At 34.8% G+C, this 23069-nt stretch overlaps 1 protein-coding gene across 5 annotated transcripts in view; it reads left to right on the plus strand.

Annotated features, from left to right (window-relative positions):
- Filip1 (filamin A interacting protein 1) overlaps nt 1-15318 on the plus strand; it is a 170493-nt gene extending 155175 nt beyond the window's left edge. For 2 of the 5 annotated variants that reach the window (XR_013091625.2, XR_013091626.2), the window contains exons 7-8: nt 5190-5292; nt 11382-11427. Coding sequence is in view for 1 of the 5 variants with exons in the window: in XM_076858488.2 (XP_076714603.2) it covers nt 11382-11422 (41 nt within the window). In the remaining 4 variants the exon portion in view is untranslated. Of the gene's footprint in view, nt 1-5189; nt 5817-11381 lie in introns of those variants that run through there. The other 3 variants (XM_076858485.2, XM_076858488.2, XM_076858486.2) reach the window with 2 other exon arrangements.
- Nucleotides 15319-23069: the final 7751 nt, after the last annotated feature.

Here is a 23069-nt window from a genome sequence, read left to right on the forward strand (position 1 = left end):
TAATGTAGACAGTACCTTTGCCAAAAGTTTGGAATTAAGTAGGTCAACTTTACAGAAATACAATAACTACAAAGTTACAAATTTTTGTTTTTCCATTTTGGAATTGTTAGAATTTCAAAATTGTATGAATAGCACCTGATCTTGATATTTGGGAAAAAGTAATTAAAAAAAAATGTATGATTAGTTTTTAGTCCGTGAACAAACACATTTCTCTTTGTGTTCTCCTCACCACATTTCCCATACTTTGCAGAACTTGCACTTGAATTGTTTGTAGTGGTAGTAGATATAGATGCCTCATAGTATTCACAGGCTCTTTAATCATATTCATTTCCTACTATTCATCATTTCTCAGAATATGTATTAAAAACATTGAGTGGGCTGAAGTTGTGGCTCAGTGGTAGAGAGCTTGCCTATCACATGTGAGGCACTGGGTTCCATCCTTAGCACCACATAAAAATAAAGGTATTAAAAAACAAACAAACAAACATTGAGCAACCATGTTAAAGACATGCCATATAATGGGATTGAAAATTTAAAAGGGGGTGGAAAAAGAGACTGAGAAAACAAACACTTTAAGAATTATGATTCTGGGGCTGGGATTGTGGCTCAGTGGTAGAGCGCTTGCCTAGCATGTGTGAGGCACTGGGTTCGATTCTCAGCACCACATATAAATAAATAAAATAAAGGTCTATCAACAACTAAAAAAATATTTTAAAAAAAGAATTATTATTTTGGTTTGGGATGTAGCTCAGTGGTAGAATGCATGCTTAGTATGCATGAGGCCCTGATTCAATAGCTGGCACTAAAAAAAAGAAATATGATTTTGGACAAGACAAATTTAAATAAGAGAACTTGCCATTTAGAATACCGACTTACATTTTTTAAGGGAATTTTTTCCACTTTCATATAGTATAAAAGCAACCCTTTCAAAAACAAGGACATTTGCTGCTTTTATTAATGCCTACCTGGGTATTTGTGAAGTATTTAGTATTACTGTAACATGACATACTATGTTTGAGCAAATGGGGGTATCAAAAGAACCAAATACTGCATTCCTTTAGATTCTACTTGTCATTCTTCAGTGATTTATCAAAATCTTAATGTCACTTGCTGATGTCTTTGCTTTTACCTGCTCATACCATGCTATGTCATTTCTTCTCAAAGTTCATACCATCAGCTGGGAAAATGCTCCAAAGGTCTTAACAGTGTTTATACATCTAGTGTTTATACATCTAGATCTTGGCATAGTGCCACCTAAAAATTACAACTGTTAAGAAAACTTGGCAGAACAATACATAGTCACTTTCAGAAATGATAAAGAGCAATGGTCATGGCAGTTTTTTCTTTGTAATTTTAGAACCAACTATACATTGGACAGCTTTGTTTTAAACCATATATTAGAAGTGAAATCTACTGGAAATAGGAGGTAGACAATTAAATGCACTCCAAATCCAGCTTCCATTTGTGAATATGTTTTTAAAATAAAGTTTAATGGACTTCTTCAAAAGTGAATGTGATTACAAGTTTAAATTTTTTTCTCTGTTCTGAAACATACTGTATAGTAAAATTAAAGGGGTCTCATCATGGCTGATGTTTATAGCTCCAGCTCCAATTCCACCTTGAAAAAAACTACAGGGGTTGAGAGGCTGGGTGTGAGGTGTCATTTCCATAGATTTCAATCTGATTGTGCCGTCTAGAGACATTCAGGGCACAATCAACATAGCTACAGAGGAGACCCTGGTCTTCCTTGTCTCAGATAATTTAAATGTATTAACTATTTCAGCACATGATGGTGGATACCTCACATACATATTCCCAAAAAATGTTCTCATATGACCCACAACCATAAAAATGTTTATTGTGTTTTGACAATATGTGAGCTTCATATTCAGGTTATTTGCTTCAATAGGGTTATTCAATTTCTTTTGGCATTCTCATTAATTTACAGGGAGGGCTGGTTGATGGGCAACAACTGGGGTCTTCCTAGGGATTTTAGTGTATACATCAAGATTATTGTTTGAATGTGTTCAAGTAAATGGATAGATAGTTTTGATTTATAATGTGAGGAAAGTATAAGTTTAGTGAAATGAAAACATGTCCAAAAATATAAAATGACTTGAATTTCTAATTCCTCATAGATTCAGAATACTGGGGAAGGAATGAGACTTTTTAGATTGGAATACAGATAAGAGCACATGTGGGCTGGGATTTATCTCAGTAGTAGAGCACTTGCATAACATGCACAAGCCATGGGTTCCATCCCCAGAACTAGGGAAAAGAAGGAGAAGGAGAGAAAACAAGAAAAGGAAGAAGAAGGAGGAGGAGAAGGAAGAGAAGGGGGAGGAGGAGAAGAGAGAGAAGGGGGAGGAGGAGGAAGTGGTGGTAGTGGTAGAGGAGGAGGAAGAGAAAGAGAAAGAAAAAGAAATGTGTGTCAGAGGCTACAGGGTGGTTGGGGGTGTGGAGAGAGACTGAGGAGCATGAGGTAAGGAGGAGAGGGGTATAGAGAGAATTTCCCATTAAACAGGAATTAATGAGTCCAAAAATCTCCCAGCAAAGATAAAGTTTAGTGCTTCTCTTTGACCTCCAGGGTCTCATCACTGGTTATCTCTTTACTCTCTGATGTTGCAGCTTCTCCTTTTCACACAGGATATTTCCACACAGGATATAAATATGCTCTGGCACCTTCTATTTTAGCCAAATTCTGTCTTCAACTGGTACAATCCTATCACTGTTTCCTTCCATAGCCAGCTAAACTATTGACACTTAGCATTTTCTACCTCCTTTCATACTTCCCATTTATTCTCCAATAACCTTATTTTTCTTTTCTTTTTAAATTTTATTTGTTTATTTTTTTATGTGGTGCTGGGGATTGAACCCAGTGCCTCACGCATGCTAGGTAAGTGCTCCACCACTGAGCCACAACCCTGCCCCCCTAATAATTCATATTTTTAAATTTACTCTAATTTGTCATATATGACAGCAGAATGCATTACAATTCATATTACGCATAAAGAGCACAATTTTTCATATCTCAGTTTGTACACAAAGTAGAGTTACACCATTTTGTCTTCATATATGTACTTAGGATAATGATGTCCATCTCATTCCACCGTCCCTTTCTCACCCCCATACCCCCTCCCATAACCTTAATTTTCTTAAAAGGATTTATATATGTAGTTAAAATATCAGCCAGTGGAAAAAGACAATGAAAACAAACATTCCTTACCTTGTCTCTTGACATTCTAAGTTTTTTCCCTCATGGAAACCATTGCCAACTCTTAGCTGTTTCTCCTGGCATTTATGTTCATATTCCTAAATAATGTGCTTGTGTTCTTTTTATTTCTAGGTTTTAAATATCTCGTCTTCTCATTACCATGTTGAAAGTATAAGATTTAGACCTCTCATTTGTCCCCTTTTTTAACTCTTACCCATCCTCCCCAACATGATTACTTCACTATTTTTGATAAACAGCAGCCAGAATTTATATGTTTATATTTTTATATGTTTACAGTGTAAACATTCTTCCTTGCTGAACCAAGTAGTATACTATGGGTGTGCCATCTTCTTCCTATTACTTTTCCCTCTTCAAAAGAACTGCTTTTTCATCTGCTTTGTTTTCTATACATTTATTTTTTTTCCAAATGCTCCATTAAATCTGCCAAACACCCATCTGTAATTTTTCCAAACACTTAGACACATCAGCTTCACATTTTCCCCTGGAGACCTTCCTAGAGCAGCCCTTGGCTATTACCTCAGTCTAGGCTGGTTGTCCTCTAAGCCTGGTGCACAGCTGCTATTCTGTTGCATAGGCTGATTCAAGGTTTCCTGATTCCTTATCTTCTACTTCTCTCATCTATGTACCTGTCTACTTGCATTTTGAAGTGCACCTTCCAGTAGTTTGTATATAGAGAAAAAAATCCTTCAGTGAACTCTCTGGAGCAGGCTGGGAATATGTCAGGGGAGGTGAGATGAGAATCTAAGTCATGTGTAAACTTTTCACTCCCTTGCGTTTGTTCTCTGCTGCCCATTCCTGTGCCAAGGTCTAGAACTTCTTAGGCTAGTTTTCCCACAAAATAATCCTCTGGTCTTGGTAACAATGATTTAAGGCTATGTTCTTCTCTTTTCATGATCAAGCCATCTAATCTCTTCTGGGTTTCTTTTTACCTGAGTGCTCTCCCTCAGTCTCCCTTTCTGATTCTTCATTTTATGCATACATGTTAAGAAGAGATGTTCCCTACATCTCTATCAAAAGCTGTTTTCCTACTTTGTGTGCTTGCTCTTCTTATTTTATATGCACCCATGGCTTTAATTATCACCCATACGTTCACAAGTCTTAAACCACTATCTCCATTCAACTATGTATCCAATTTTATATTGTCTATCACCAATTCTACTTGTCTAATAGCCATTCTTAACATCTCTTCTTCCTTTCTTCATGACTTTTTTTTAAAAAAATTTATTCTCCAGCTCAGAAGTAGTAAAATGACTTACCCTGTCACCAGAGCTAGAACCCATTAGCCACCTAGACTACTTCTCCCTTAGCCCTCAAATAGACTTATTCAGGAAGTCCTGTTTACCTGAACCCCCTAACTTCTCTAGCAGCCAAACCCACCTTTCCACTTCTACCAACACTGCCTGAAATTGAGATTTTAATGACTTCTCATCAGTATTACTATGATACTCCTAAATGGTCTCATAGTCTCCATTCTCAAACTTTTGCATTCATTTTTCATTCCAATTTCTAATTGCAAGTTGATCATATCATTCCTCTAATGTACCCTCTAAAGTTTTCTCATTGCATATAGAATACAATGTCAGCTCCTTAGTTGGTACTCTGTTTCCTGTGGCTGGACTCTACCTCCCTACTCTTCTAAGCATCTTTCCCTTTCCCTTGATTGAACCCCTGCAAGAAGGATCATGGAATTGGTAGATTTGTTTCTCCTCCTCGCATTGGCTTTTCTTCTATTTTTCTTTCTGGTGACTGTGTCCTTTCTGTTCATAATCTCTTTTTCAAACACCTCTTCTAGGAAGATAAACTATTATTACAAAATCTTTCCTAGGGTTTAAAGGTCTGTTCATTGCTGTGAAAACTTGGCACTGATGGTAGAGAAACCAAATTAGTAGATGAAGGATGGCAGGAAGTGGTGCAAGTAAGGTGTTTCTGATTCCTACGTTTGTCTGTAATGCAGACCAGTAAGAATGTCGTGGGAAGAACTCAAAAATCAAGCATGAGAACATGGGGGCAAAAGGAAGTTGGAATTCGAGGAAATCCTGGTATTTTTGATCTAAAAGGTATGAGTTTCATCTGTTTTCCTTCAAAGGCACAGCAGCAGGTCAACAATGCAAAGCAGCTAGGAGTCCTGAGCTGGGGAGTTCTAGTTTCTGAAGCCATTACACAAATGATGAACAAAGGAAGCCCTATTACTTTTAATGAAGTGTAAACATACTAGCATGAATTATGAATGACCTTTCCTTACCTTCTCTGACTTTCCTACAGGAGTCTGAATAGCACTTTCTAAAAGGGAAAGTTTCAGAGGTTAGTCATGCTTTCTTGAAGAGTCCCCCAAAATAGGACAGAGAGGGTCTTATTTTAAAGGACCAAACAATACCACCAACAAACAGGATTTAGATTTAGGATGGATATCAAGGTGAACACTGAGAAGGATGGTTGCTCAACAATAGACTAGAAAATTGAGAGGCCTGAAAAGATTAGAAGTGAAAACCAGGAGACTGGAGCGATAGTCTCTTCTGCTACTAAAAGGCAAATTACCTTACCTTAGCTAATGGTTTAGTATAATCTTTTATTATTCTGGCATTCCTCTTTAGACATAATATGATATGCTTCTCTATTGTTCAGCAAGCAGCTTACAAGAGCCTTCTGCAACACTTCTCCTAAGAACTAAAGATTAATTGCTTCTCTGGTAAAAGTACTTTTAGTCTCTATACTTATGCTAATGTTATGTGTATGTCATGGGCAGAACTGCAAAGTCAGAGCTCTTTGGAGCTGACCTTATAGATCAAGAGGATAATTATCAATTTTTCAAGAAAAACAGAAAACCTGCCCCCACAAAAAAAAAAAAAATTTAAAAAGGGGAAGAAAAATCTTAAGGCTTAGAGATGTCTCTCTTATTAATGATGAATCCAGGATCAAAAATCAGTTCTAAATTTAAAGATAGATTTAAAACATTTGGCATCTGTGTCCAAAAGAAGTAGAACCTGAGTCTGCTTGGTGCAAATATTTGCCTATTTGTTCACTATTTACTCCCCCTGCTCCCCTTTTTTAATTGAACCCAGGGGTGCTTAACCACTGAGACAAATCCCCAGCCTTTTTAATTTTTTTAAATTTTGAGACAAGAGTCTTGTTAAGTTGTGTAGGGCCTTGCTAAGTTGCTGAGGCTGACTTTGAACTTGTCATCCTCCTGCCTCAGCCTCAGCTGCTGGAATTACAGGTGTGTGCTAACACACCTGCCCCCCGCCCTCATTTTTTTTCCTGATGATTGAACCCTGCGGGCTCTTCACCACTGAGCTACATCCCCATCCCTTTTTATTTCTTATTTTGAGATGAGGTTTTTTGCTAACTTGCAGTCCTCCTGAGTAGCTAGGATTATAGGCATGTGCCACTGTACCTGATTCTACTATTTAGTTTTTATTTATGGTTAATGTTATATATGTGAGAACCAATTCAAACTTGTTTGTATCTGGGAAATAGTAAGATAAGAATTAGCTTGCCCGAAGAAGTTATTAGTCATAACTGTGATTATCGATAACTTCTGGAACCTGGGAAGGTAATGGGATAATTTGGACTAAGGATGGAGTGGGAAATGTTTTGGAAGGAAGCAAATAAAACTATTAGGTGGTGTACAGACCCCTAAGAGAGTTTATTTCATCTGGTTCAAAAGTTTTCTGGAGCAAATGACAAAACTGATTGTCGGAAGTATTTTTAATTAGCTGAAATGGATCCAAAAGGAGTGCAAGTCCAAGTCAACAGAGGAAGTTCACTGAACTTCCTATTTAAAACAGATGTTTTATCAGAACTTATTAATTTCTGAATGGATAATAACAGGATTGAATCCTGAAGCAGTTTATGGATATGAGACTCTTAAACAATACCTAAGTATTCCTGCTTCTAAATGGTATATAGAATGTACGACATTTTTACAGGTGGGTAATTGTCTACGGAAGCAAGTCCAAAGCTGAGGTTTGGTAGCTGGTGGAGAGGAAGAACACATTCCTAAGTTGGTTCAGTGTTCTTCAGGCAGAGCCCTGGTAGGTAAGGAGCCATGGAACATGGGAAGCAGGTGATAAGCCAGCAAAATTGATGAACATATAAGAAGAAATGTTTTCTGTAACTTGATGTGTACTTTTCTACAGACAAAACAGCCCTTCTGTACTGATGCAAAGTTCTGCTATGAGTTGAGCTTCTGCTATGTTTTGTCTTTGTTGTGTGATTTTAAAAGAGTTTTTGCCTATTAAACGGATGGCATCTGATTTACTAGAGCAGACCTTTAAAATTCAGAGCTCAAGTGTTTCCTTGCAGAGAGTTTGGCAGAGTAAAAACATGTACTGCTTGAGGAGTTACCGACTCTCCAGGCAGTACATCTTTCCCCCTCTATAGCCAAGAAGCTCTCCTGGGAAGAAGCAATATTTCAATTTATTATGAGGTTGCACCACTCTAGCACTCAAGAGACATTCTCTCCAAATTTCTCCCCAAATACTGGTGGCTCATGCACACAGCTCAAGTCATGTGGCTTGCCAGCATTTTTGACATACCACCCATAGACAGCAAACAGTAAGGTCAGACAAGTGCAATTATGAATTGACAAGAAGTTGAACTTCCTTTGCATGGAAATTATCTAATAGCTAGTGTAATAAAAAATGAATTAATAAGCCACATCAGTTCATCATAATGTCATAATAACAAAAAATGTATTTAAATGTGTTACATGCAGTTTCTTATGAAAAAACCCATCAATACTGAAGAGAAACATACAGGGGAAAATGTCTAATAAGTACATTTTGGTAAATTGTTAATGTTAACAGTAACATACAAATTTAGTGTTCCTCATATGCATATGCTGATTAAGACTTGGGGATTTTTCCCCCTTTCCAATTAGAAAAAAAGGAAATCATATTAATAAAGGTTTGTATGGGGCCCGAATTTAAGTGTTGGTTATTTTGAGATCACTGATAGAGGTGGTACTTTGATCTTTAGTCTGATGATTACATGCTCTAAAAATTACTAGTGTCAGAAAAATGTATCTATACAAACCAAAAATTATTATAGAATTATATCTGAACTGAGGTCAATTTAGAGGCCCCATATAACCTATACTTTATTCTTATTCTGAGATAAAATGAAGACAGAGTAGGAGATGGAATTAAATTTGCTGAGTTTCTAACTTTGGTAAAATGTAAACATTATTCTGTTGTACTAAGTAATAAAAAAAGAAGAGACTGGAATTCTGTTCCTCCTTCCTTTTTTACAGAAATATAATGGCATTATGATCTCTAAATTGTTAATTTTTTTTCTTTGCAACTGTTAACTCCATATGTATCAGAGAGTTTTGCTCTGTAATGAGTTACTTCAAAATTTAATAGTGTAAAACATTTATTTCTTAGTTTTGGATACTGGGTGACTGATTCTTACCTAAGTTCACCTGAGACTTGGGGAAAGCACGGATAATAAGCAACTATAGGCTTAACAAAATCTCTTTAATAAAAGTTTTAATAAAGTCTGTCATAGATCTTGTCTCATTGTCACTATAAATGATATAATATGTGTCTTCGTGTATATAAAACAAGAAAATTTGGGCATAATTGTATTTTTAATAAAGTTTATTTCCATAAATATCAACTGATTTATCATTAAAGTAGAATTTATGTATAATCATGTTATTTGGCATTATCAAGTATTTCTGAGACATTTCTCTATCTAGATATATGCATGCATTTCCAATTTATTATTATTATTATTATTTTTGGTACCAGGGATTGAACTCAGGGGCACTTGAGCACTGAGCCACATCACCAGCCCTATTTTATATTTATTTAGAGACAGGGTCTCACTGAGTTGCTTAGTGCCATGGGGTTGCTGAGGCTGGCTTTGAACTTGCGATCCTCCTGACTCAGCCTCCCAAGCTGCTGGGATTACAGGCATAAGCCTGGCTCCAATTTATTAATTTGAAATAATAATGAAATGTAATGGTAGAGCTAAAATAATATTTCTTCTACAAATAAACCCTTTGCCCCCATGTATTTTCACCAAATATTAATTATAAGTAGCTATTGTTAAAGATTTGAAAATGTTAGGATGAAGAGAAAGCACTCTAGGAATTAAGAGGCTTGTATATTCAACAAGAAAGAAGAGATGGGAGTAGCACAGAATGTTAACCCTGCAAGAGACATTAGAGATGATATCTAGTCTCATTTTGTATCAAGAAAGCAAAGGCATAAGCACTCTGAATCACATCTATAATAAGAATTATTCAGGATTTCACTCTTTTAAAATTGTTCCTATGCTTTCTTAAGGGAGGGAAAGGGAGAAAATACTTTAATTGTATTAAGGAGATTTGAGATCTAGGCCTTTTCATTCTTTGAAACCTACTACAAAAATTATTAAAACATAAGCATCAGCTGGGTGTGGTGGCGCATGCCTGTGATCCCAGTGGCTTGGGAGACCCAGACAGGAGAATCACCAGCCTCAGCAACTTCGAGGCACTAAGCAACTCAGTGAGACCCTGTCTCTAAATAAAATACAAAATAAGGCTGGGGATGTGGCTCAGTAGTCAAGTACCCCTGTGCCCTGTGTTCAATACTTGGTACCAAAAAATTAAAAAAAATTTAAAAAAAGCATTTAGTGAGAAACAACATTTAAATCTTAGACTCTGATTTTTAATTACATAATATTTTAATTGGTGCTTTGTTATTGTTTTGTCTGAAGATATTGACACATTTTTAGGCATTTAAAGAAATTAAATTCAGAATAATTTTTCAATGTAAAAAATATGATTTTTAGGGTTTATGGTATGGTGACAAATAGTATTATATGTCTTAAAATCTTTACAAAACCTTCACAGCTCCATTTGACTTTGCTATTGTCTATTCTATCTTAAATTCAAGTTGAAAGGCTGAGGAAAGGAATGGAAATATCTCCACCTAGTGGTTTCCCATGGGCAAAGTTAATAAAACCAAACAAAACATTTCTTTCCATGGAAGATTATCCACTGTGCATAATTAGCAGGAAACAGGTTTTTGGTATAATGAGATTTAATTATTGCTTATTCAGATATTAACTACAGAAGTAAGAACAAAATGTAGACTGGGATTGTGGCTCAGTGGTAGAGGGCTTGCCTAGCATGTGTGAGGCACTGGGTTCAATGACAAATAAAATAAAGGTCCATTGAGAACTGGAAAACAAGAGAATAAAATGTAAATAATAGATATTTGAAGTTAAAGAGAATAATAAGTGTAAATTTCTTCATGCTTTTGATAAACTCATTAACAAGTTTTTGCACTTACAAAATTACTATATGTGGGCATGGAGGTAATAAAATTTTCAGGTGGAGAAATTATCTAATTATTTAATCATTAATAATTATCAATAATTATTTAATTATTAATAATTAAAATATTAGTTATTTTATTTTTGCTGCTCTATATAATCTCAGTGATGATAGAACTCTGTTTTATATTTTTCACCAATGTAGTTCCATGCCTAGCATATTTTAGACCTGTAGTTCTTAAATGGTTGAATAAAAGTGATGATGATACATGTTCATGACGACATAAAGGTTAGTATAAAAGCAAAAACAATAAATATAAATATTAAATGTACATAATGTGACTGGACTGTTCTAATTACTATCTCAATATCTTAGTTTTTAAGAATGAATTTATATTTAAAAGCATATAGTTAATGCAAAAAGAAGCAGAGACAGGAGTGAGTCATTTGTGACTTTTTAGAATAGAGAATGGATATCTCCTTATTAAAAATAGCCCACATACATAAAAAAATTAAAGGGGCATAAATATTCAGAACAGACAGTTTGGACAAGAGAAGTCTATTTTCCCATTATGAGGCTTGTATATGGTAATTACTATCTTTGTATTCAGTCTATTCCTTGGGTAATATTGACCTAATATGGTTAAAATGTTAAGTCATGACTTCTAATGGGTTTTTGGAGGCAAAGCACATATGCCAATATAAAGAAATTACCCAAGAATAGCAGGGGATCCTATTGGGCTTATATTCCTGTTTTTGTTTGTTTTGTTGTTTAACACTTATGGTCCTTTAGTGAAATAATGTAGTATTGATCATTTCATAAACTATCAATTTGAGTTTCAGTTTAATTGAAAATCCTGTATTTTTCTTCTCTTTATAGAAAGCATCATCATTCACCAGTTACGTATGAACTCCAGATGAGATGGTAAACCAAGCACATACTGGGTGTGTGTACTTCCTCTGAATCCCTGTTGATGGACATTTCTGCAGCTCTCTGTTATTACTAAGGTCCTCCATGCTACTGATCACAACTGGAAATATCTTACTACTTCCAGTGATTTTTTTTTTTTTGAGGATATAATGGAAAAGCTAAAAACAGCCTTGCTGAAAATATATAGTAAGAGCAAGTGAATTTTTGTGCCAAAAGAAATTTCCTTTTGGGAAGCTTTCAGGTCCATGGGCACATACTATGTAATTTATTTTTATAACACATTTTGTAACATGATTTTTTTCCCTAAAGTGTTTCTTTTTTTCATAGTCTATGGCACATATATCTGTAGAATACACTGTTAGGTCTTTAAAGTATTGGTGTTGTTACATTCAAAATGGTAAACTAATATTATTTTCTTTTTATCAATTTGATATTTCTGAAGAAAAGGAAGCATACCACTGTATTTCCCAGGGTAAATTCAAGAGGTAAAACCTAAAAACAGGATATTCTGGAAGAAGTTTGTACAACTATACTTGTACAATAGCATAGTTCTACTCATGGTTCAATACTCACAAATAATGCTCTGAGTTTAATTTTAATAAAGTTGCTCTTTCTGGTGTTTTGTGCCAAAAACCCATGATGAATTGGTTTTCAAATAAATTAATATAATGAGATACCAGTTTAATTGTAAAGGGAAACAGGAACATATATGAGTGACCATTCAATTATATTTCTTTTTTTTTAGTTGTAGATGGACACAATATCTTTATTTTTATTTGTTTATTTTTATGTGATGCTGAGGATTAAACCCAGGGCCTCATGCATGCAAGGCAAGCACTCTACCACTGAGCTACAACCACAGCCCCTCAATTATATATCTATTTGCATTATTTACTTACATGTATAAGACATGATAAGAACTGTGATAAAGATATTTCTTCTTCAACAAAGGCTTGCAAAAAAAACTGACCTATATAATGTTAGCATCATTTTAAAATTAGAGAAATCCACTAACATTTTCCCCAATTTTGATAATTTTTCATAACCACATGTATGTAGGAAATATTCCTTTAAGATAAAAGCACAACATGTATTAATCTCAACATCAAAGCTGCTGTTGAATTTAGATTTATGTGAAAATGTGCATCTAAAGTCTACTTGAAACTCTAGTAATTCAGTTTTTTTAAACTTGTGTTTTTTTTTAAAAAAAACTTTGCTAATATGGATATTTTCAATAAGGTCTTTAAAGATAGTTTAAAGGTAAATTAAGAGTTGGTGCATCAATTTCTGAATGCAGAAGTCATTTATCAAATAATTTTCCTGGGGTTAAAGAGAGAATGCCACACAAGTAACACTGTTGGCTAATCTCTGCAGTCCACAGGTTATACTGGGGTTTATAAACCACAGAGGGGACTCCACATTGAGTCTCTGGAATGAAAAAATTAATACTAAATTTCCTTTTCAATGTAACCTTGGAAGATTTTAAGATATACCTTGTGGAATTGACACATCATTTTTAATATGTATTATAAATGAAATAATTATATTTTGTTAAAATTATTTTTCCTTTTTCTTTTTTTAAATAAAAGAAATGCTACAGTAGGCTTGCCCTAGCTTGAATGATTGTGGAAGCATCACAAAACCTCCTGTGACTTTGATTACTGACTCAGAAAACTAGAGTGTGTATGTGTGAAGATTTTAAAAACTGTTACTATGTTTTGTTTTCTGAAAAGGTTTAACTGTAATGACATTTTCAATTAGAAAATAGTTTTATTTAACATTGTTAAATTTTTCAAGTCACAGTTAAGTGTCCTATTTGCCAATGTTTATATATATGATGGCAAAAACATTTGGATATGTCACAGATTAGCATTTGAAGTGAATTAATTTTTTCAACTTGTGGAAATTTTATTATGCTAATAGTGAAAAGGTTAGTGGATAAGAGTTGAAATACTTGTTGACTTTGAATTAAAATATTATTAGCAATTTATGTATATTTGGATCTAAAGTGCTTTTTCCTAATGAATTTATAATGAAAATTGGTACTTACAAGAATAGTGAGGACGGTGGTACAGTCAATAATTTAGACAGACACGGAATTTTTTTTCTGTCTATGCTATGATTAATTTCTCTGTTTAGACATGAATGGAATCTGACAGATGAATACAATTAATCACATTAATTTTTTTTTTTTTTTGGTACCAGGGATTGAACTCAGGGGCATTTGACCACTGAGCTATATTCCCAACCCTTTTTTGTATTTTATTTAGAGACAGGGTTCTCACTGAGTTGCTTAGCACTTCATCATTGCTGAGGCTGGCTTTGAACTGGTGATCCTCCTGCCTCAGCCTTCCCAGCCACTGGGATTACAGGTGGTGTGCACCACCATGCCAGGATACTCACATTAATTTTGAACTGAGAGAATATCAACAAAATAGATGATAAATACTCACACCTTGATGTCTATATCCAATTGAAAATGTTGATTGTATATGAAATCTTGGCACTATAGTAGGATTGCATCACATAATTACTGTATCTTTTATTTTAAATGAATCTCAATCATTACTCTGAATGAGAATCATTTTTGAATGGAATAAATGTAAATGCTTTCTGAAGTAAAATCATAATCTGTTTCCAGTTCAAGGCACAATGACTGAATTAACCCATTATTTTAGGCTTTTCTTCTTGACAACACAGTGTTTTTGGAGGGTGTCTTCTGCAGGTTCCCCACCCCCCTTCAAGTATCTCATAAAGTATTGGGGGTTTGATGAAGATAAAGATAAATAAACCAGATGTCTGGTTTCTGGAATATTAATAAACTGTGAAGAATCCATTGTATCTTAAGACAACCATAAAAAATTCATAATGTGGATCATTCTAGTTTAAGCATTAACGAAAATATTGACACTACTGAAATAATTCAAAGCTTCTAAGAACCATTGGCAAAACAAAATAAATGATGTATCAGGAATGCAATATTTTTGTCCTTTCCATTAGTGCTGTGATTGAATTTTCCTGGGGGGCGGGAAACAGAAAAAGTAAGTATAGCAAAAGTAAGTTGCATTCATGAGCTTTATGAACAATATATCTAAAAATAGCTAAAATACAAAATGGAACTTTTAAAAAAGCATAATGGGCACTTGAGGCATATTCACCTTCTGTACCCCCCAGTGCTATGCCTCTACTAAAAATACTAATCAGGAAGCAGAAACATAAAAGAATAAACTTGCTATAATAAATTTATAACAATTGGGAGTTTGTTGATTATTAGTATTTTTTTAATTTTTCAGTATTTATTCCATAATTATATGATGACAAATGTGCTTGTTCTCTAGGGAAAATGTAATAGGTTCATAAATTTGAATAGTAATGTTTATGGATGCCATAATGTGGTAAATTTATTTTCTGTTATTGTTTTTGTTTGTTACTTGGAGAACTTTACCTTATAAATCACATATTTTATTATTTTAACAGTGCAGATGTGTATTTATTTAATCTAAATTTTGTTTTAAAAATATCAAGTGTTAGATTCTCCAATATAAGAGGCTTTTAAGATGATTAGATAGTCTTAGAATCCTTGCAATGTTTAATGGATTTTCAAAAGCAAAAGAGTACATTTTGGAAAAATTTTGGAAATACATTATATTTTACACCATTCTTAATTTTGCCTCTTGTAAGTTTAAATATTTGAGAAGTTTATTATTTTTCACTGAAGTCAAGTAGATTTATGTACTTGTCTTTTCTATGAATGTTATAGCCTGCTTTCAGTTCTTCACAGGTAATTGAAACCAATTAAGACATTCTCTTGTTATTTTCAAAGTCAACTATGTTTATAAAAATGTCACCAGAGCTTGAAAAAATAACTATTAAAGTAGTAAAGCACTGTGCAATACTCTTATTTTGAGTTGGAACATAATATTCATAAAATTAAAATCATTTAAAATCAGTATGAAACCTTTTTATTTAAAATCATTTGCTTTACAATAGTTTTGTTTTGTATTTTATAAGTAAAATATAATTAAATACATTTAAAAACATAGTGTCCTAAAGGTACCAAAAACATGTTGGAGAAAACATAGGCTTTTTAATCAATGGTGCTGGGAAAGCTGGATATCCATATGAAAAAGAATGAAACTAGAACTCAATCTCTCACCTTGTATGAAAGTCAATTCAAAGTGGATTAAAGACTTAAGGATTAGATCAGAAACACTGCTCCTGCTAGAAGAAAACATAAGACTAATACTCTAAAATATAGGCACAGGTATCAACTTCCTTAATAAGACCCCTAATGCTCAAGAAATAAAACCAAGAATCAATAAGTGGGATAAAACTTATTAATAAAATTTATTCCTGTACAGCTTATTCCTGTACAGCTTCTGTAAGGAAGGGAAATAAGAACATGAGGACAGAGCAAACAGAATGAAAGAAAACCTTTACCAGTACTCTTCTGACAGAGAATTAATCTCCAGAATATATAAAGAACTCAAAAAACTTAACACACACAAAAACAACAACAAAAAAACCAAGCTAATCAGTAAATGAACAAAAGATCTAAACATACATTTCTCAAAAGGAGAAATACAAATGGCCACAGGGAAATGCAAATCAAAACCACACTGAGATTTTATAGTTAGAATGTCAACCATCAAGAAAAAAATTAACAGTACTTGCTGGTGAGGATATGAGGGGAAAAGGTATATTTATACATTGTTGGTGGGACTGCAAATTGATAAAACCACTTTGGAAAGCACTATGAAAATTCCTCAAAAGCCTTGGAATGTAACCACCACATGACCCAGCTACCCACTCCTTGGTATTTATCCCAAAGAACTAAAATCAGCATACTATAATGATGCATGCATACCAGTGTGTTGCAGTCTGGCTGGGCACAAAATAACCGAGCCACCCCAAAGCCTTGTAGGTTCAAACAGCAACTCTTTATTCCCGAACTCTCACCAGCACTCTATACGGGAACACACTCCCTCCACCGGGCTCTGTGCAAAGCCAATTCTCACGGAACCCGTGAGAACTCAAAGGGAACTCCAAAGTACTGGGTGCCCGAGGCAGCAGGATCCACCCTAATCCCAGCAGGATCTGCCCTAATCCCGGAGCCACCCTATTCCCCACCCCCATCCTCCCTAATCCTGGAGCCGCCCTAATCCTGGAGCAGGGTCACCTATCAACCATTCCCTCTAGCAAAATGTCAGGCATCATTCCGACTAAACTGTGGCTCTCAACACCAGTGTTTACAGCATCACAATTCATAATAGCAAAGTTATGGACCAACCTAAGTGCTTGTCAATAGACCAATGTTTCAAGAAAACATAGTATATATACACAACAGAATTTTATTCAGTTATAAAGAATGAATTATGTCATTTACTGATAAATTGTGAAACTGGGAGAATATCATATTAAGTGAAATAAGCCAGACTCAGAAAGTCAAAGGTTGAATGTTTTTCTCCTGTGTGAAAGTGAGACAGGAAGTGGGGAGAGAGGAAGAGGGACAGATAGGAGAGGGGGAGAAAGGAATCTCATGAAAATAGAAGGAGACCAATTGATTAAAGGAATGGGATTGAGAGAGGAAGGAGGGGAAGGCATGGAGAAGTACCGAGGAATAATGAAATCTACTAAATTATGCTATGTCCATGTATGAATATACCACAATAAATCCCACTTATATATAACTATAATGCACTATTAAAATAATGATAATAATAATAATAGAGGGGAGATCACTAGAATAAAGCAAGCTGACCAGGGGTTGGGAGGAGGGAAGGAAAAGTGGAAGGTGCCTGGGAAGGAGAATGATCAAATTGTTATGTGTATATATAAATATAGCATAATTAATCTATTATGTATAATTACAATGCATCAAAAAATTATAGTGTCATTCACCATGGATAAGCATATATGGATAGCAGGACTGCTGTAATGAAGGATACTTTTCCTCTGAGTTATATCATAGTTTGGTAGAATGAAAACTGCAAATTTCCAAGAGATGGAAACCACTTTTTCTTCACCAAATGTAATGCCAGTTAACAGATGTTACTCTACTAATTTGTAAATTTAAAGGCTGATCACTCAATAAATAAAACATATTTGAGGTTCTTCCAGCAGGTATTTTGCCTCCACAGAGGCAGTTTGGTTAATGGTTTCCACAGAGTAGGATGGGGGTCAGGGAGTGTTATGCTTGACCTCTTCTATCAGTCCTATGCCAGAAATGGTAGTCCATGACTATATGCAATCCTGATTTATCTTTACCCTACTTAGGGCAAAGAAATGGACTTCTCCTTTTTAGTAGAGATATACCTATCATAAAAGTAGACAAGGATAATATCTCAACCAAGATGCTTTCTGCATATAAGCTGCAGATATTAAGGGCTCTTGCCTCCAAGTGTAGTTCAGTGGTCTCTCTTGTTAGAGGAGAGAAACTCTTTTGATCCATTTAGTTTAATTGTCAGAAAAGTCATCATTTGCTAATCTCATGACTTTGCAAGAGAAGATCTCAGGATCTATACTATATCTAAATGAATTTGCTTCCCCTGAACCCTGAGCTACAGTCACTTGTAATGAGCAACAGGCTTTTCCCTTCGATAGAGAAACGAGCATGACCTCCCTTGGCCCATGCTTGTTGGCAATAAGGCATACTATACTATACTTAGAAAAAAAAAGGCATTAAAATCTACTTTTGAAATTAATACTTAACCATAACCAAAGGATAGGACCAAACACTAAGACCACTCTTCAAGTGGATCAGTTGAGGCAACCCTCACTAACTTGGTTGTTCCAGGCATTGCAACCTGATCCACAGATTGTGCTAGAATCCAGAACCCTGACTTCACAAATAATTTCTTTTTAAAGACAACCAGTTATCCCTTAGTTTTCCTGACATTATCCCCAGTACCCCTTTCATAAATAAGCATCTGTAAGAAGAAAAAAACATTTTTCTTTCTCTTCAGCGTCCTCTTTGTCCCATTCTACTTTATATTGACTGGTGTATTGGTGAGCTTTCCACTACTGTAACAAAATACTCAAGAGAGCCAACTTGATAAAGGAAAGGTTTATTTTGGATTATAGTTTCTTGAGATTATGGTTGCTTGGCCATATTGCTTTGGGCCTGTGGCAGTGTAGCATGTAATGGCAAAAGCAGATGATAGAGAAGGCTTATTTACCTTATGATGACCAGAAAATAGACAGGAAGGAGCCAAGGGTTATTTCCTTATGACCTAACTTCCTTCCAGTAAGTCCCACCTCTTACAGATTCCCAATAGTTTTTCATGGGCCAGGGAAAAAGCTTTCAACATTTGAGCTATGGGTGCCATTAAATTCAAGCTATAGCAACTAGCATTGGTGCGTACATCTGTTTCCCTAGTTTTTTGTTTGTTTTGAGATGTGGTTTCACAATATGACCCAGGCTGGTCTTGAACTTGTAGGCTCAAGTAATGCTCCAGCCCCAGCCTCCCAAGTATGTGGGTATACCGGCATGTACCACCACAGCCGACTTGTACTTTTTAAAAGGAAGACTTATCTTACATATTCCTTATTCCTTATCTTACATAATATCTTACATATTCCTCAAAGTGAATACAGGATACTGAATTTTTTTTTTTTTGGTGCTGGGGACAGAACCCAGTGTATTGTAAGTGCTCAGCATGTGCTCTACCATTGAGCTACACCTCCATCCCTGGGTACATTTTTTTTTTAAAGAAATTATTGCTAGGAAGAAGCCTTTTTACACCCTTCTTTCCTCAGCCCTGTCTTTCACCCAATCTTCACAGATTTTTTCTATAAGCACATCCACCTTCTCTTTTTAGTCTGACTCTCTGCACACAGTTCTCCATCTCCTTGATAGCAAGTCATACATTTAGTCAAATGGCAGGGTGTTTTATAGGTACCTAATTTTTGACTTTTAACTCCATAGGATTCCTTCTTTGGAAGCAGTACCTCAGTTAGGGTATCCTGGGCCATATCTTCTTCATCAAATTGTTCTGGTTTTTGGTGCTGACTCTGCTGAAATCTCTATGCCTATTTAAGATTTTAGAAGGAGATCATCTGAACTAAACAAGGAAAAGATTCTCAATAATCACTAATTGTAAAGGAAGACAACCTGTTTGTAAAACAAAGGGCCCTAAGCAGGCTACCAGATATTCTATACTACTTTAACAGGAGAGGGTTTTCATTCATTTTGATATCACAGATGCCAACCACTTGTTCCCACATGGAAGACTGGTGCCAATAGGCAGTGAGACAAAAGGACTATATAAGCTAACAAACGTAAATGGAGACCACTGGTGATGTCAGTTTTAATGGCAACAACAAGCTGCTAAAATCTTAAGAACATGATCACCCACAGTAACGTGGTCTTGCACAGTATTAATAATATGTATTGTGGACAAAACATATATAATATAAAGCTCAACTTTCTCTATGTTCCTTTATTTTTAAATCTATTGTTTACTCAGTGGAGAACCACAGTATCACTCTGACTTTAGAACCCTTTTCCTCACTTCTTTGGAGCTCATATAACCCCTTGTACACTCATCTTATAGGGCACTGACCTCACTGTATTTCAAGTGTTTGCTGGAAAGTGATTTTTCCCACTAAAATGTAAGGAGGTCACATTAGTTCAACAAGATTTATTAGGCACAATGATTGTCCTAGGCACTTTGCCAAATGTTAGAACTTCAGAAATGAATAAAAACAATCTCTGACCTTGAGGAACTTATATCTAGTAAGCAAGACTGATGTAAACAGTTATTTCTGCAAGGATGGAGATATAAGTTGCCTTGAACTCAGAGGACAGATTAGCTCCATTCCAAGGGTCAAAGAACTCTTCCTTAAATTGGCTACAAACCTGAATCTTGGAAGATGAGTGGGAATTTACTATCAAGATAGTTTCAGTGGAGTTGGGTCTCAGGTCAGATAGCAGCGGTTTACTAAATGAGTTAAGAATGTGATAATAGTGAGTATACATTACTCTGCTCAGAGGAATCAATGACAATAAAAATGATGTGGAACAGTCTGTTGGACCCTTCTTTTGTGTCTCATGAAGTACTGATCAGAGGGAAGCCCTTGGTCTTTAGTGCCAGTGAATAAAAAAGTTGTTCACATCTGAGATTCAATAAAGTCAACTTTTACATTTAATATCATTTTTTAAAAGGTTATCCTTCAAGAATATGTTGGAGTTATTTTAAAACAACGAATACCTTCATAGGCAGTAGTGTCTCAGGTCTTTGAAGAAACCATGATGAAATGCATCTACCCCTCTTGGGACTTCCAAACAGTTAACATTTGGAAAAACAGAAAAATGTAAGTTTAACATAAAGCTAAAAAATGGTTCAAATATAATAAACAAAGAATGGTTTTTGAAAGATCTACTTTCTTATATTTCTTGATGAATTCTTACATGTAAGCTGAGCCTCTTCCTTCCTCTACCATTCCTTTTTAAATAATTATTTTCTCTGTTATATATGTAACAGATGTTAGCTGGCTGTCAATCCAGAGATGGCAACATATTTGAAGATAAGACCTTATTTATAATTGATGGCATCTACTGAATATGTGCCATGGGGATGTAATCAAATGAGAGATTCTATGTAGTGGAAGCCATGAAGTCTGAGGTCTCATTAGAATTACATTCTTTCATTTAAAGAAATATGGAATCATGAGAAATAAAACCTTATTTCCCTTTTAACACAAAGATCCTAGGCTGTCCACTAAAGAATTTTGGTGTCACTGCTTTTTCCTCTGATGGTACTAAGCATGAAAATATCTTGTTTGACTACTATTTTGGATTACTGACTGGTTATTTAAGAACCTGCAAAATCTTTAATTACACTACCAATGAGATAATCTGTCAGTGTGAAAATAAAAGATTTCTAAATGTTTAAGTGAAAGAGTCCAATACTACACTACATGAAAATCAGGAAAAGGTTAATATTAAAGGTAATTTTTCAAAATCAATTTGGATTAACCTCTGATGCAATAAATACAGGAAATTTATTATACAAATGCCACATCACTCTCCTGAAAGTCTCTGAGACAATAAAAAATACTATTTAGTGTCATTAAAGTTTTCTAAGCTGCTATGGATGATTGAATTGAAGTGGAAGAGTAGAGTGAAAAAAGTACTGAATACAATTCCAACTATTTTCAGTCCCTTTCTCTGAAACTCATGCTGTAAAAACTATGACACATTTCTGAATTCAACTTTCCTAAACAACTTCAGGTTACTGATGTGAATGAAATAGTTTGAACATATGGTTAGAAGCTAGAGAGCTACAGTAGCACCAAATATTCAAAGAAGATGAACATGCAAATCTGTGTGGCAGTTTGGCCAAACAATAAAGACTAGTTTTAGTTTCTCCTTCCTCAAGTTATCCAAGTTTTTCTTCTGTCTTTTCTTTGATATTTCTGGTTCAGTGATATAACACAGCAATTAAACTGAAAGATGAAAACTGTATAAATCTTCCCCTCAAAAACCTAAAAACCTATATTTTTTGGATAGTTGGGTTTGTATCTATTCTATCATTTCAGATTTATTTTTATATTTGAGCTCATGTATTCACTGCACACTTGTTATGTTGACCTGATAGCATTAATAAGTATAATTTATCCACATAAGCTCCACTTTTATAAGAAAAAGCAAGTTAACCATCATTTAAACAATACAAAGTTATCTAAATGTTCCAACATATACATACACACAAGGGTCACTTCTAACCACTAGTTTAAAAATGTATATACTGATAATCCATTGTGAGACCAATTATTCTTTTTTGTTGCCCCTGAAATGCTGAACAACCTAAAACAAACAAACAAACAACAACTCCTATTTCAGCAAATAAGCAAAAAACTACCTGGTAGTAAGGACTATCATAAAACAACATGTGAGCAAGAAAATAATAAAAATCCTGAGTTCCTGAGATGATTATGTGGAAGTGAAAAAATTTTTAGCTGGGTAAAGAAGCATATTGTGATAGCAAAATAGTGGAAAGAAAATAGAGGAATAACAAGAGATGTGGGAAAGTAATGTCATCCACTTGTACCTCATTTGAAAATGTAAGTTTAAGATAATTTAAGATTTCAGTTCTACAAATTTATTTCATTCAAAATGGAATTTCTAGTTAAAAAAGTTAATCTTTCCTATGAACAAAATATTAACGAAAAAGGAAACACATAAATACATGATCACTTATTATGGTTGAGATATGAGGTGTTCCCCAAATGTTCATGTGCAAGGAATGTTCAGGGGTAAGATGGCTGGATTGTGAGAGTTGTAATCTAGTCAATGGAGTAATCCATTGATATGGACTAACTGGGAGGACACTAGGCAGGTGAAATGTGGCTGAAGGAGGTAGGTCACCAGAGGCATGACTTTTGGGATTATATTTTGTTTTTGATGAGTGGAGCTCTCTGCTTCCATCTGCCATGCCCTTCTGCTAGGATGCTCTGCCTCACCTTAGGCCCACAGCTATGGAGTTCACTCACCATGGATGAAACCTTTGAAACCATGAGCCAAAATAAACTTTTCCTCTTCTATTTTGTTCTTGTCAGGTCTTTTGATCACAGAGATGAAAAGCTGACTAAAAAAAAATCACTTACGTCACCAAAAACACAACAAAAGACCTG

This window comes from Callospermophilus lateralis, chromosome 6 (assembly GCF_048772815.1).
Source record: "Callospermophilus lateralis isolate mCalLat2 chromosome 6, mCalLat2.hap1, whole genome shotgun sequence".
In the NCBI taxonomy this organism is placed as follows: Eukaryota; Metazoa; Chordata; class Mammalia; order Rodentia; family Sciuridae; genus Callospermophilus; species Callospermophilus lateralis.